General features: G+C 40.0%; 1 protein-coding gene across 3 annotated transcripts in view; it reads left to right on the top strand.

Moving 5' to 3' along the window:
• LOC106961157 (roundabout homolog 1-like) overlaps positions 1–16,591 on the top strand; it is a 113,194-nt gene that overhangs the window by 32,834 nt on the left and 63,769 nt on the right. For all 3 annotated transcript variants that reach the window (XM_015054697.1, XM_015054696.1, XM_015054698.1), the window contains one exon: positions 4,938–5,264. In XM_015054697.1, coding sequence (XP_014910183.1) covers positions 4,938–5,264 — 327 coding nt within the window. The remainder of the gene's footprint in view (positions 1–4,937; positions 5,265–16,591) is intronic.

The raw sequence follows: 16,591 nt of genomic DNA, 5'->3' as shown, positions 1-16,591 counted from the left end.
TTTACAAACCTCCCTGAATACTTGACATTTATGTGTCTAAAAATAGAATGATATTGAGAAACCAGCCGCTGATTACAGTTGGCTGTTGTCTAACTTGGTTCTGACTGTTGACCAGACGACTGGAAGCTAAAACGTTCAATCTTTTTATGATCAGTGAATGCACCGTAAGCGTTACTAGATAGTTCTGACAAAGGCACTTCTCTGTGTGAACACTGTCACTGAGTGAAGCAGGTTCAAAGTTAATATTGTATTTTGTACAGCATAACACATGTTATGTTCATAAATTGGGGGAGGAAGAGAGCAATACTATAAATGGATAATAAGAAGGTTGATTGGGGTACACAAAAGATGGCTGGTTTTATCCTTAAGATCTTGTAACCTCTGTTGGTAGCAGAACATGGATTTGAAAATGTTTTCTTTTTAGCCAAAAAGTAAGAATCTACTTAATATATTGCGCTCTTCACACTTTGGCATTCATCTTAGTGATTATTAATTCTGGACTACACATAGAAGGAAGGCAGGAAAAAAAATATTTTTATGCTTTTCTTGCATCTGTTGATGTTCTAGTTCTTAAAACGGAATCAGCATTTATTAAAACGGGTGTAGGCAAGTCAAAGCTTTGCAAAAATGTATAAGTCACATATATCAGCCACTAAATCAGTGCGTCACTACATAAAACCTTTGGTTATTGCAACTGCATATGCGCAATCACATTGAATATAACAATGATGAATTGTGGTATTTGTGTTGGAGCTTCCAGTTTTGTTATGAAAAACTGAAATGAAGCTCATTATTCTCCAATTCGCCACATAAAAATAGTTTTCTTCATACTTTACTTGGTTTTATGAAGACAAAAGATTTTGCTAAGCTCCTTTCTCGCTGTCTTTTTCCAACCCACCCCGTCGGTTCCACAAAACAACAGAACTGCATCAAACTGAAAAAAAATAAACAAAAAAAACTGAGACTTGTTCTGTTGTTGCAAATGTGCAACAAATTGCCTTTGGTTTGGAAGCATGTACCTCACTGTGCACCTGTGTGCATGTTTTTGCATACTGATTTCATGCTGGCTGCTGGCCCTTTGCAGATAAAGCCTGGTCTTTTGGGGGCCCACTTGTGGCAGACTGATATTGCCTCTCAGTAATGCCAAGGAGCTTAGGGACGTGTGCGGACCCCCAGGCGTCAGTCCAACACAATTAAGAACAAGGAAAGCAGCATGTGTGCTGTAAACAGGGACCAAAGGCCATAGTCTCTGTCTTGTTTGTATTGTTCTGATACCTCTTTACTCGTCTAGACAGTGTGGAGAATTGTTCTGATATTAAATATTTACACTTCTTCCCTGCAGCTCTGTGGGCAATATTGACTGTCCTTGCTTTACTTTGGTGTCCAGAAAGGAGTTTTAATTTTCTTGAGGTATTTTAAAGTTATCTTGTACACCTATGTGATAGGGTTCCTCGTTTTCTCCTTTGTCACTGAGCTAATATCACCTACAGTGTGCAGAGTAGTTATCAATTCTACCTGGCGAATATTTACTTTAAGAATTAATACGAGTACCTGTAATTTTGCAGGTATCTGTATAGAAAACAGCAAGTTTACATTTTTTTCCCAAAATTATGTTATGTGCGTTACATTGCTATATTCGTGGGAGCTATACCTGAGACCCCCTCTAAAAACACAAAATTGCTTTTTTAATAGTTCAAACCATATATATATATATATATATATATATCAGTATGCCTTAAAATGCTCAGTAGAAACCATTTAAGCACTACATCAGAAGCTAACATCTGCAGTTTTTATCTCTTCTATTTGGGGGCGCAGCCAATCAGTGCCAAGGAAAATGAATTGCACTCCTGGGTTGGCTGTTTCACAGACGCCAGTCAAAAGCATATGGCTCTAAGTAGCGTTGCGCCCAGATATTTCAGCTACCTTAGCTGCATTATATTTTGAATGTTTTAGCAAAAATCTGCAACTGTGTGAATTTTGAGCGAATAATTTGGAGTTACGTTCCTCGTAAAAATCAACGAATGGTTAAATCCACAAACACTGACCTACAACTAGCCTGATGTCCACTGTATATATTTTTTGGATGCCTTTGCTTAAAAAAGCTTTTGTTAAACTTCGATTTTCATAAGAATGCAAATTTTGTGTTCAGTCAACCACTTATTGCATTGAAAAAGAAAGAACGCAAACAATGATTAGTTATTTCAGATTCACGCAGCATCTTTCCTCAGCGGTCACACTGAGGAATGCCCCCTTAAACCACCTTAATATTTAGACGAGTTTACAAATTACGAACATTCGACTTGCCGTACCAGAAATATTATATTTACATATAAATATTTTGGTTGCACAACCTGAGCATTTCTAATAATGAGCTCATGCATGTATCTTATGCTCTTTTTTTTTCTTTTTGTACTTGCGGTATGACGTCGTAGAAGGCTGCACGTAAGATCCTGTTTTCTTTTATCAGCTTCTGGAAAGCAGCAAGTACACGTGTGAAAACACACAAGTGATTAAACTGCACCACAAACCTTCCACTCAGTTTGTAAGGTGTTACCAGTGTGGCTAAATGCCTGCGTGTGGGTATTACTGGGTGCAAAGGGAATGTAGGATTTCACCACCAGAGCATGGGGGGGATTATCTGCTTTCCAAGGCCACTGACACATTACAGTCAGGCCCTGCTAAAAGCTGTGGAAGCTTCTGTTGTCAGCCCCATGAAAAAGAACCAACATGTGTCCCAACAGTATTACATCAGATAAACAGCAAAAGCTCTGCTGACATAGAATTACAATGCAGTAAGATGTGGAAGCATGACATCTACAGAAATATTTTCCTAAGTGTCGTATTGTATTTTGATTCGAATAACACATTTCTGTATTCAGAACTCGGTGTTTACTAGTGAAATGATTAGACTTTTCCTGACCAATTCTTACTTCCAATACGCTTTTAATAAGGGTTCTTTGTTCAGTTAGATTTTCTCAAAGATTAACAAAAAAAAAGTGCAAGAATGTCAGGTAATCTTAGTGTTGCTGCATCTAATTAAAAGAAAAAATGATACATTTTCTTTTCCATTTGACCTTATGAATGCCACTAAGGACTGGCCACTGGATGTATACTAACTTGTTGGTTTAATAAATACACCTATCCCATGGATTATTAACAGAAATAGAAAATCTGTGACTCACATGGCAGCAACTCAATGCATTTAGGCATCTCAACATGCTGAAGTCGACTTCCTGAAGCTCAAACTGAGCATCAGAACGCGAAAACAAAAAAAAAGGAGATTTAAGGGATTTTGGCTGTTGATGCCTGACATCCTGGTCTGACTGTTTGTTTTCATCTGCTGGGATCTTCACACACAACTGTCTCTTTTGTTAACTTTTTTACACACAATAAAGAGCGGTTTATTACCACGTATTGCTGTTTGTCCACAATACATTGATTCTCAAAGCAGATGAGCAACTGCATGAGAAGAAAACACCAGGTCAGACTCAAGTCATCTAAAATCAAATAAAATGAGGCTGCACTTCACCAAAATGGGGATATTTCTCGTCACAGTTTGGGCTTCTTAGAACCAATGTAACCTTGTTTAATCGCCCTATCCTGAGTATTGTTGGTGACCATACCCATCCCTTTATGAACCCAGTGCACCATCAACTAATTGGCTATTTCCAGCAGAAAAACAAGCCACATTACAAAGCACAAATCGTCTCTCTGTTCTCGACCGTAATGTGGGTTTTGCAATACTCTAGCTCCCTCCTTCGTCTCTTGATCTTAATCGAACAGAGCCTCTTTTGGGATTTTGTGGAATGAGAGATTTGCATTATGGACGTGCAGCCAACAAAATCTGCTGGAACTGAGTGATGCTATCATCTCTGGAGAATGTTTTCAACATTTTGTTGACTCCATGCCACAAAAAAAAAAAAAAAAAAAAAAGCAGCTTCAAAGGCAAACGGTGGTCAAATCTGGTCCGAGCTAGTTGTACTTAACGAATGAAAAATGAGTTTCTATCATTCGTTTTTAGCACTCCGTAGCACTTTTTAGCTTTGTTTGGATTGCAGTGAATGAAGGAAATTCCCGGCTTTAGGTGATGTTACAGAAAAAATGAGAGGAAGAGATGGGTTGTGGGTGTTTACAGGATAGGAAGTGGCACAGTGTGAGAGGTTAACTGTACTGGGGTGGGCTGGAAAGAGATGAATGCAATGTTAGATGTGCAGAGGCATCAGAGTTGTGTACCTGGAAGTCATTAGGGGGGTTTGTTTGTCCTCAGCCTCAGTGGGAATCCGCCTTGCACAGCTTCGTGGAGGGAGCGGATTGATTGACATCTCAGCAGTGAATCAGGGATTAAAGGGGATTTTGTGGTTGTTAGTGTTTGTGTGGTTGGAAGTATCGATTCATATTTCTGTGTCTTATTTACAGGCTGTGGTGGAGTTGGGTTCATATGGTGAAGGGGTATCGTGAGTGATAGAAGTGCATGAAAAATTTAGAGTTTAAGTTTACACAGGCGTGCAAAAATGAAACAAAGGAAAACATCATTCCGTCAGAACAGTCATGCGTGATGCTTTTATCTTATTTAAATTCAGCCTTGGAGCTTTTCCAAAGCGGTATAAAGTTATACCATTATTGTTTTTCAAAGACATCTGTCTCATATTTTGAGACATATTGCTTCCTGAAAGATTCCACACATCATTGCTTTTGTTGTTGGATTTTTTATTTTTTTTTTACTATAATTTACATTATCTGATGAGATTGTAGCTGCTAAAACAAAAGATTTACATTCTGTTACATTTCTGGTATTAATTGCCTGTTTCTCTTAGTCAACTTTACTGGGGGATTATTTGGTATGTTTCTTTATGGCTCTAAGTTGCGACATATTCAGTGTTCTACTTTAACATGCAGAATTAATACACAGCTTATTTCCCCACTTCCCTTCCCAGGGTCTCGTCTCCGACAGGAAGACTTCCCACCCCGGATTGTAGAGCACCCGTCTGATTTGATTGTGTCCAAAGGGGAACCAGCCACGCTCAACTGTAAGGCAGAGGGCCGTCCAACCCCGACAGTGGAATGGTACAAAGATGGCGAGCGCGTTGAGACGGACCGAGACAACCCGCGCTCCCACCGCATGCTGCTGCCCAGCGGATCCCTCTTCTTCCTGCGCATCGTCCACGGACGTCGGAGCAAGCCAGACGACGGCAGCTACGTCTGTGTGGCCCGAAATTATCTGGGCCAGGCGATCAGTCACAACGCATCCCTGGAAGTAGCTAGTAAGTGCCGCTGTTCTCCCCCCCCTGTCTGATTGTGTTGATATCCACCAGTTTCGTTAGAACATGTTGCCTGAAAATAGTCCTATAGAATAAATCTACACAAAAAAACATTAAACATACGGTAGCAAAGCGAGAACATGCGAAAAATATCCTTGATATATCGGGGCCACTGGTCACGGATGTAACAGTCGTTAATCACCCCGAGGTTAATCCTTAACCTCGAGGTTCCTGCTGCATGTCCATCTCTTCCTCTCCATTTTCTACTGGATAGCTTTGACTAATGGCCACTGGTGCTACAAAATGTAAAAAAAAGAAAACAAATTATGTTCATTTATGTTTATCCCCTTTACTCTGACAGCCCCCCGATAAAATTCAGTACATCCAATTGCCCTCAGAAGTTATTCAGTTTCAAAATAAACATGTTAGGACATGCTAGAGATTAAAACAGTGAAACATAAAACATACGACAAACATACAACAAGGGGATCCGTACAGTCCTCTCATGCTGTGATTTATCAGTGGTAATGAATGACCTCCTCTGTCTATTTTTACATTGTGTTTTGGAAACTGGCACTGCTATTGCCATCTCAATAGCGGCAAGAAGCCTTCCATTGTTAAAAGAACGCCCTGTCTGAAGTTTGCCACAGGCCATACATGTAAAAGAAGTTCTCTGTTATTTTGACAATGATATTAAACTTTTTGCCGAGATGCGAAATGCTGTGAGGATGCTTTTCTTCTGAAGAGATACGGACCTGGTCAAAATTCATGGGGAAACTAACATGCAGGAAAACCCTAAAAAAAAAAAAAAAAAAAAAAAAAAAGTTTGAGGCTATAAAAGACTTTCCTTGTTATCCAGCAGGACAACATGACAGCTTTCCTTCACAGTTATGAACTGATTTGTTTATACATGGCACAGACTTTAAAACTCTCCAGCCTTGTTGAGTCATGCATGTGTAAAAGTGTTGATGTGCTTCCAGCTGAACGGGTCTATCTCAAGCAGGAATCCATCAGGTTGCTTACAGCTATAATAAATGTCTGTATGTTAAATGCAGTGATGGAAGGATGCCCTTAGAAAGGGCAAAGAGCAAAAGGTCAGTATATGCAACCTTTGGAGAAATATCCTCAACAAAGAAGGCCACATGGGGATGAAGTCCCATTGGAGCAAAGGTTTTCCAAATCCGAAAACACTGGGTAATAACACGCATAAAGAAGGCATTGATTGAGGGAGGTGTTGGTGACAAGGGTTAACGACCAGAGACATGCCCGCACACACAGCACACTTCTCCATCGTTTACTGTCAAGCCTCTGCTTTGCTTAGCTGTGTCAGCTTTCACAGCTTCAACCTCTAGGGTTTGCACCAAGGTTTTACAATAATGACGGCCCTCCAGTGTAAGTTTTACCTTTTGCATCATAATGAAGGCAATGGTCAAAGTGTATCACAGTAATGCTAGATCAGCAGTCTGACCTCGGAAAGCCAAGGCCTCTCAGAGGCGGGTGGGTAGGGTGGAGGTGGGGGGGGCGGGCGTGCGGAGAGTTTATTACTTGTAGTTCACAAAATTTACTGCAAGGCTTTAGGGTCGAGGTGGAACACAGAGAAGACTTGTTGAAGCTGCTCGGATGAATTATATTTCCTTACTTCATCCTTCAGAGGTCACACAGATTCATGGCTCACCCTGGGGCTAGGTGGTTAAACAGAACTGCCTTTTGGAAAAAGCTGCTGAGACAAAGAGATCCCATGACGGAGAAAATGGAAAAGAAGGACTTACCTTGCGCATTGGCTGAGTTTCTCTTACGTATTTTGTTTTTTAGATTAGTTTTCATGCAGTGCTGAAATCGCTCACCAAAGTTAGCAACTACTGCGGAACTAGGGAGAAGCTCTTGTGCTGGCAGTCATCTTACAAAGATGTCTAATTGTGCGAGATGACAGCATAAACAATTAAGAAACATTTATCACTTTTGCGGCTGCCTTTTCTGTATGCGGTAAAAGGAGTAAACAGTGACAGTTCAGAAGACGGATAGTTTATTAGCCATCTGTGAATACCACAAAAAGCTGTTAGCCACTAACAGCTTTTTAAAGACTCTTAGCCGGTCAAAACTGAACTCTTGAGATTTATAAAACTGGTAATTGTGAAAGCTGTGGGAACATTATTTTGTTGCTCTTAGCCCCTAAAACCACCTTAATATTTAGACGAGTTTACAAATTACGAACATTTGACTGGCCGTGCCAGAACTGGAGCATAGTATGCTGATTACTCGGGAAGTGAAGAGCTCTTGTGGTATGAGAGATCATCGCAATTAAAAGCTGTGGTATTTCTTGTCAAAGTGAAGTATGTCTCACAACGTTCCTATCAGGATGTGATTTCGTCTGACGTAGAAAATAAAAGCTCTAATTATGTGGCTCTGATATGGTTTAAGGGCTTAAAGTTTGACATCATGTTGCATCCATATTTAAGATTTTTACTTTGAAATAAGACGATAGTTCCTGTTTTGTCCCATTGTGACGTCTGCTCTCGCGTGCCTCATTGAACTGGCTTAAGACGCTCTGCTACAAACACCTCGGAGAAACCCCCACCATGTTTAAATAGTTTATGAGACAGTCTTTTGGATACTCTGTAGTAAAATAAAATGTGACAGGCAGGAAACGGTATGAATGAATTGACATCTATTAGTCATGCACTCCACAAATCTGGCTTGCCTGGAAAAAGTGGCACAAATATAGTCAGTTTTAAGCTAAAGACATAAAAAAAAAGTCTTCCATAAAGTTTGTCACAAGCCATGTAGGCAAATTAAAGTAAGTGGGGAAAAAATGTACGCTCCCTGAACATAACATCCCCACAGTGAAGCATAGCATAGGCTGCATCGTGCTGGAGGGGATGCTTTTCTTCCGCAGAGAAATGGAAGCCGTTCAGAAATCCTGTGAAGATAAATGGAGCTAAACGCAGAGCAAGCCTAGAGAAGAAAAACGGTTAGCAGCTACAACACACATAGATGTTAGACGTTTCATTTTTTTTATGTTTCCGAAATGTTTTGAAAACAATTTTGTTTCCACTTTGCACTTTTGCGCTACTTTGTGTTGGTCAATTAAATACAATCCCAGTAAAATACATTATGCAACATAAAATGTACAAATATTTAAATAGAATGAGTACTTTTGCATCATGACAATCCTTACTGTGAGGTCAACTTGTTTTACTAAGGTTAATATTATCTCCTCAAGATTTTTAAAACAATTTCACATGATTTGATGTTTTTTCCTTAAAATAACAACTAAAAAAAGTAGAGCAAGCAAGACCCGATGACCTCAATTTACTGAGTGAATTTTCTGATTTCCAACCTCTTTCTAAAAATAAACGTGACGGGTCATAATAATAAATTTTACGTGACTCGTTGTCACAAATATCCCGTCACTTTAAATAACTTGATGGGTTCATCGAGTCAGCTACCCAGGCAGGCGGAGAAACAGCAGAACATCATCAAGAATCCCCCTGAGAATTAGTCATTTGATCACTCAGGAATGGCGTAAATGTGAAAATTAGAGTGGAAAAATTGGTACTTAAAAAAAAAAAAAAAAAAAACTCAGCTCGATTCCACATTAATTATCTGAATGACTTTTACGACTCTTCCCGCCGCTGTTCCGATTTAACCGAAATAAGGCGGAGATGATGAAACGTGAAGGAGGGGGCTGACAAAAGACGGCGTTGAAAGCTGACAGATGCAAAGTGATGCGAGGAGGAAAGGAGTGACAGAGACAGACGGCGATTGAATACAGAAAGGAAAGAAGTCTCTGTCCTTCAAGGCACACAAGTAAGACTTGTTGGCAGAAAATTGAGGTGACCCGTTGAGACACTGACAGATGTAGTATGTGCCGGTGCCAGAAGCGTGACCACAGGGTGGAAATACTGTGTAACTATACACAACACGCACACGGGGGGAGAGACGTGTGTGCCCACTTCCACGCATGCACACTGGAAGTCCATCTTGAAAGCAAAAGAGGAATAAGAAATAAGGCAAAAGAGAGATATAACTTGGTTCCTGTCCAATAAATGTCACAGAAGACACTCAGCATATTTTTTCTGCCGGCAGGGACCCTGGAGGACCCGGGGAAATGAACATATGTCCTATTGACCTCAGCCACTTGATTCAATCATGGAGCGCTTTATTGAGGTGAAGGCAAAGTCACCGCCCGTGTACTCTAAAGGTTATTGGATACTAGGACAGTTTTTAGGTTCAGTAAGAGGAAGGAGTAAATGTTAGTCTTAAACTAATTGGACATTGCCATTTGCTGGAGGAAAGTGAGGTTTATGGTTGGGACTGGAGGTTAAACTATAACACTGCGCTGATGAAGTAACGAGCCACAAGACAGGACTGACAACCACACAGCCATGCCGCTTCTGAGAAAATGGGAACAGAATGAGGGAAGAAAAGGTCGGCCTCTTAAAGTAAATAACTGTGATTGTCAAATTGCTGTTTGCCAAAAGGTGACAGCAAGAACATTGGAAGTTAAAATCCAAATTGGGCTTAATATTTTTTTTTTTTTGCTTTCTTACAACTGTGTATCGTCACAATGATGTAATAGCACCGTGGGTGGAAACGTGTTTAGAAATGACAACAAAAATGGTCTTGAAACACATCCCTGAGTGACTCCATTAAAACACTTTGAATGTGAGAAAAACATCCTCCCCTATTTTCTAAAAACAGGTTGTTTCAGTGCTGCAATCATGATGTGTTGTCCTTTTCTGACAAACTGTAACTAATTGGGAGTGTTTTGGAAGAAGGAAGAAATCAGCCCCATTTTAAAAAAAAAATATATTTCAAAAAATGAGGTTACAAAGACGTTCCACTGACATAATCTGGAGCTCAATCAGTGGAAAGTAAACAAACCTCCAAATTCAAAGCTGTATAGATTCAGAGACCTTGATTATACTGTACTTTGGATAACTCAGAAAATAAAGTGGGGGAAAATGATTAAAGGTGTTCCAGGAAGAGAAGTGAATGTTAAAGTTTGGATTATGCATGCTAAATGTAGCTCTGGTTAAATCCACTTAATAACTGGGATAAAAACAATTACATATCTGGTGCAATGGGGATATGTAAGGTTGACTTTAAGTCTTAGACTATGTTACGCAAAAGAAAATTAAAACAGCATTCATGAAGTCACCATTACCAAGTCAGTGCAGCAGCAGAGGTTACTTCATGAACATAAAAGTGTAGTTTTAATTTCTACATGCTGATGTACAATCACAAAGTTTGCTGTTTCTCCGAGACACGTTACATTTTGTCAGCGCTTGACCTCAGACTGGAACGATGATTCATTTTTCAGCAGGGCAACGACCCAAAGCACATGGCCAAGATCTGAAGAGTGGCTTTAAAACCACTCCGTGGATGTCCTGGAGCGGCCACGCCAGGACATCCACATCAGACTTGAATCTGACTGATTGTCCCTGCAGAGATCTAAAAATGGCCGCCCAGACATCTCCTATCCAGCTTGATGGAGCTTGAGAAGAATTGCAAAGGACGACGGGCAAAACTGCCCCGAGACAGAAGAGCTGAGCCTGGGGCGTCATGTTCAAAAAGACTTGAAGGTGGATCAACAAAAATAATCAAAGGCTGTGAATACTTATGTAAAAGGGATTTCTTGAGTTTTTTTTTTTTATTATTATAAATTTGCCAAAATCTCAAAAACATTTCTCCACATTGTCATAATGAGGTGCTTATGTGCCAAATTTTGATGCAAGAGATTAATTTAATACAATGTGGAATAATGACACAATGCGAGAGAAAAGAAAAAAAACAGAAACAGAAAGAGAAGCGCTGTGAACGCTTTCCGGATGTACTGCAAGCTTGCTTCTCCAAGCCCAGTCTTATTATAATCACATACTAAAAATGCGAGGCTACGAGAGATGCACAAAGCGGCGTATATAGACTGTTGCAGCTTCTCGGAGGTCCAATACCTTTTCTGCCTGCCCCTAACCATTAGCTAATGGCTCCTCTCTTGAAATGCCTGTCACCTGCTGCTGACAGCATCCAGTCAGCAGTCACTCAGGATAAACACGTTAAAGCAGCGCAAGTGGCAGTAGACCTGCATATACATCAAAAAAAAAAAAAAAAAAAAAAACATTGTCATTTTCACTTCATATAGACAATGGGTGATACTGTTTGATAGACAAGCACTGACACACTAGAAATCCTCTCTTGTCAGGAAGACATAAATGTCTAGTTGTAGTCATTTCCAATTGTCTGTAACAGTATGCGAGGCCGGCTGTTTCTCATCCCGTTTTCCGCTTCCTTGTTCTCCCCGAAGTTGGCCCGTGGTTAGAGCCGTCTGTGAATAAGCATCACACTTTGGGGACAGCTGGTTTGTGTTTACAGTCTGGATACCAGAGCGAGTGCGCTGCAAGTATTGTCTAAACAATTTTAGTTGCTATATTCCCTTTGGCTCAGCATTTCCACAAGACAGATTTGCGGCGGAGCGTCGGGACGGAGGGGGAAGAGCTTGCTCGGCTTGCGGCGGCACTGTGAGAAAAGGAGAGGAGAAGCAGTCGAGAGCTTCTGATATGGAGCATATGGCTCCGAAATGTGAGGCAGTAAAACCAGAAGACAGAATCTTGCTCTTTTTCGTGCGTCTCCCTGTCTAAAGCACACTTTACCAGAATTTTTCTGCACCCATATGTAGCCTGTATTTCTGATTGAAACGACAGCTGTTGTTTATTTGGAAGAGCTTTCCTTCAAATCTGCATGTTCATTTGCAGAACTATATACCCCTCTACCCACTGAGTAGAGTTGGAGGAAGTTTGACAATAAAATCTTCTAAATTAACTATTAGGTGTGGCATTAGGCAGTCGTACATGTACAAATGCACATTTGGCTGTATTATAGGACTAAACACATTGGCGGTAAAACAGCAATTGAGACGTCTTTGGATTCAAACTGTCTGTAGGGGAAAAATTCATTAAAGTACAAGCCTAAGAAGCATACAAGCAAGTGTTTCACCATTTTAATAAGTTATAAAACCCCTAAAATGGAGATGGTTTTTTTTTTTTATTTCATCCCCTTTTAAAACATTTTAGAGATGCTCCTTACCAGCCTGTCAGTTTACGTGGATAGCCACGTTTCGATGGGTGAGATGATCAATTCAAAAGATGCTCAGATCTTAAGGTTTGATTTATAACCTAATCATAAGCTAAGCTTCCTTCCTGATCTGTTTGATTTCTTTGCTTTTATTTTATTGGGGAGTATGGGTCTGGATAAAAACTTCTCACAGATTAATACGTGGAAATTTTTTTGAAAAAAAAAAAAAAATCAATCACTTTCCTTTCAATTCACAAGTAGGCACTACTTTGGTTTAGATACATTCCAGATGAAATACTTTGTGTGACGGCATCCCGACGATGCATGAACGTGTTTCCGAGGGATGATTGTTTATGCAAGTCGCTGAACGCCACCTGGCATAAACTACTGCAATCTGCTGGAGTTTTCCTGGTTTAGCTGACTAATTATGTGGCATGCAGCCAATTAAACCAGAATACAGCCTATTTGTAAGGCATGTGTTAGCTTAAAAACACATAAATAAAACTAGGAATGAACTGAAACTGATAACCAGAGCTCAAGCATCAACACATTTGTAGCTTGTGATAGAAAGAGATGAAGAGAAAAAGAACAGCAGCAAGATTTAAATGAACAAAACTCTTCTTTTGCATACACTTCTGTGTGATGTATGTCTCTGGTGGTACAGTTTCAGTGATTTTACACACATGGCTTTTGGCGTCTCACTCCATTTTTCTCGTGTGTGTCTCTCTCTCTTGCCTCCCCTCCCCCTCCATCTGTATCATGCCAGGTATCATTTTGCTGTAATATATTCAGCTCCGACTGTTTCCCCTTTAAAAGAAACAGCCGAAAATGATCCCCCTCCTTGTTTCCTGCTCGGACTCGAACTTCGGTGCCGGTCGCGTTTCCCCCCAGATTAGTAAAGCTGCCTGATCTCTATCTGTTTCCCAGTGAAACTCCACGCCCGTTGTGTCGGTTTACCATGACATCATGCGTGATTTGTGTCAGCGCAACAGAAACTTCCCAGAGGGAGAGGTAATCAACAGTGATGTGCTCATAGCTGCAAAACTGTTTCTAACAACTGAAAATTAATTAATAGGGAAAACCCGTCGTCGTCGAGTCACAACATGCAACGAGCCATGCGTTCAGGAAAAGCAAGATGCGTCTAACGTCCGCCGCACCGCACGCTTGTGAGTTTGTCAGCGCCGAGGCTTATAGGAGTTAACGGCTTACGACAGTTGACTAATCCTGCTGTCGCTAAGAAAAGAGGGATGGCTTAGCCTTTTGTGAGATATTAGAGCTATCCATCCTCTGCTCATCACTACATAATGTCACAGGCTACAACTTCATCCACGCTTGTGGCTGATTCTTACTTCCTTGGGGGAGGTCAAAGGTTGCAACTTTGTTTCAGTGTTTTGTCCATCAGAGATTTTTTATTTATTTATTTGTTTTGTCTTAGCTGATCTGAGCTGCTGTATCGCATCATCCAAGAAAAAGCAAAAACAAAAAATAAATAAATAAATCTGTCAAACGCTGACAGTGCCTTCAAGGCATGAAAATGAAAAATGAGCGCTCTTCCAGATGGTGCGCTGTGTAATTGTGGTTCGATGATTGTTTGTGATTAAAATGCCAACTTTTCTGACTATCATTAAACTAATCAGAATTCTTATGCAATCTACTGGATGCGGATGCTTCGTTTTGTTTCCCTGCCTTGCATACATAATGTATTTGAAACACGGGACAACTGCAGAGCTTTGAAATTCAATTGACTGTTTTTTTTTTTGTTTTTTTTCCAGATAGGCAGCACACTTTGGACTATCGGTTTCTGTTTCACTTCATCCTTAAATAGAACTGGGATATCAGATTTGCTGCACAGTATACATTTGTATCAGAGCAGACACACAGTGTTTGTAGCATCATGTACAAGGCAATATTGTATTTTGGAATAACAGAGATTATTATGTAGCTATGTTTAGCATGTAATAACATAGAAAACTACAAAAATTAATATAAAAATCATGCTGTGTCTTATTAAGGAGCTGAACAACGTCAGCTGCACAGACACAGAATGGAAATCTGAGATTGTTCCTACCGCTTGTCCACCACAACCAAATAAGCTGCTGTATTTTCTAACAGCCTGCGGACGTAATTTATAACATCCAGCACACTAAAGGGCTAAGAAGGGCTGAAAAGAAGAATAATGAGAGGAACAATTCCAACACAGCGTTCCCTGAGACTGCCTGGGTTGTCAGTTCTGCATCCCCTGTTTTTTTGCCATCTTTGCCCTCCTCCTCTCCCTTCTGGGGCATCTCTCTCTCTCTCTCTTTTCCCTTGGGAATACATTTATATGTGCAGACAGGCTTATAAAGGAGCTGCTGTTGTTGAATCTCCTTACTGGCAGCTTTAATGACCAATAATGTGCTCAACATTACAAAAAAAAGTTCCACACACTGTTGTATGTGAAAATTTCATGTACACAGTTGAGGCAATGAATTCTGCCCTACATTACAAAAGTGTTTTTGTCACTTGAAAGTCTTTCCTGCTAGAGCATATTCAGCTGTTGCTGTATTTTGCAACCATAATGATATAAAAATGTCACGCTCCTTGCACAGTTTGACTAACGGCAAAGGGTAAAAATGTTGTGGTTTCATCACTATTATTTGATTATCTAATCACAAAAACTACACAAATAATCAGTTTGAAAAGAAATGGGTTAGCTTCACTTCAATTGGAAATCAGATAGACTGTGCCAAAAACACAAAAACATTACGATCAAATCAGTTTGAATAAGAATGATGCAAATAGAATAAGGCGTATCTTACAGTGCTGAGTGTTTACCAGTCCATCACTTTCTGGCTCTTTCTTTTAGAGATCAGCTGACAGATACTCCATGCAGCTTAATCAATAACTGATCACCCAACAAATGCAAATCCTTCCTGTGTATGTAGAAGACAACTGGATCTATTATTTTGTTTCTTGAAAACAGTTCACCTTTCATTCAGAAGACGACCTCTTTTCTGAACATGGGTGCCAATTAACATGCTTGCAATTTTTAGTAAGAAGAGTCACAATGGTAGACCCAGAAATGTCACTAATTGACCCAATAATGTCACGCGAGTCACTAGGGCAGCCCTCAGTTCAGTTCATCGTTTAGGTTATTGTCAATTTACAATCCAGCTGTGTCCCTAATGGGGACTTGTGGGTTGTTCTGGTCATGTTTTAAGGTTTCAAGGCCACTAAAGCTCCCTGATGTAGCTGGGTCAAGGCTGAAGAGCAGATATTAGAAAGATGACAAAAATAAGCTACTTCTTGTTTGTAATGTTTGCTTTTCATTCCTCTCTCAACCACCTTCCAAAGAATGTCCCTCTACCTTGAGATTTACATTAATTATTTGAGTCTCGGAGGTCAAAAACTCAAAGTGTTAATCGCTTGACACTTTGTTGCCCTCACCGAAAAGCATCACTGCTCATTAATCCGCTAATGGTAGGGTAGAAAAGCATTTACTCTATGCATCCCTTTATTTTTTGAATAAATGTGTTTTTTGCCTGTACAGTGTGAGGCTAAGTTTTTCTCCAGGTCACTCCTTTTTTTGAACCATCTGCTCTGTTTTTCACTATATGCACTATATGGTTCACGGTTCAAATTATTTGCAGTAATATCCCACAAATATAAACAGCATGAAATGAGGCACCGGGAACTGAATAAGACGATAAGCCTGAGGCACAGAGGGAAGCACAAAAAAAAGGAAAGATAATTAAAATGATCTTAAGAGTTATATACCCTTAAGCACTGGGAATCCTTATTTGTTTGCACACTTATAAACCATTTCCTGTATACAAACACATTTTGAGCCGGATAATATACCTGCTGTTAGTTTGGGGGGCATAAATCTCTGTCTCCGCCACGTTCATATATTTAATATAAGTTATGCGGAACACGTCAGGATTTGGCTCATTTACATAATGGCAATCTACAGGCAATTTATAACAATCAGGCCTGAAAAATGTGGCATTATGCAGCTGAAATTAACTTTTTGGGTTTAATATGCTTCATTGTGCTGTTCAAGTAAAATACTGCGATCCTATTCAAATTAAATTCGATGTCAGATGAACATTCGTGTACAACAAGCGATGTTTTCTTTTTTTTGTGTGCAATTTTACCTGCTTCTACAGGTTCGGTAACACTTTATTTGAAGGGGGGTGAATAAGACTGACATGACACTGTCATAAACATGACATAACACTAGAGATGTGCCGATCAGGTTTTTTCCTGCCGATACTGAT

Source organism: Poecilia latipinna, unplaced genomic scaffold, assembly GCF_001443285.1.
Source record: "Poecilia latipinna isolate Pla-1442-1.1 unplaced genomic scaffold, P_latipinna-1.0 Scaffold1272, whole genome shotgun sequence".
Taxonomy (NCBI): Eukaryota; Metazoa; Chordata; class Actinopteri; order Cyprinodontiformes; family Poeciliidae; genus Poecilia; species Poecilia latipinna.
The sequence above is the reverse complement of the archived record's forward strand: the minus strand, read 5'-3'. Positions and strand labels throughout refer to the sequence as shown.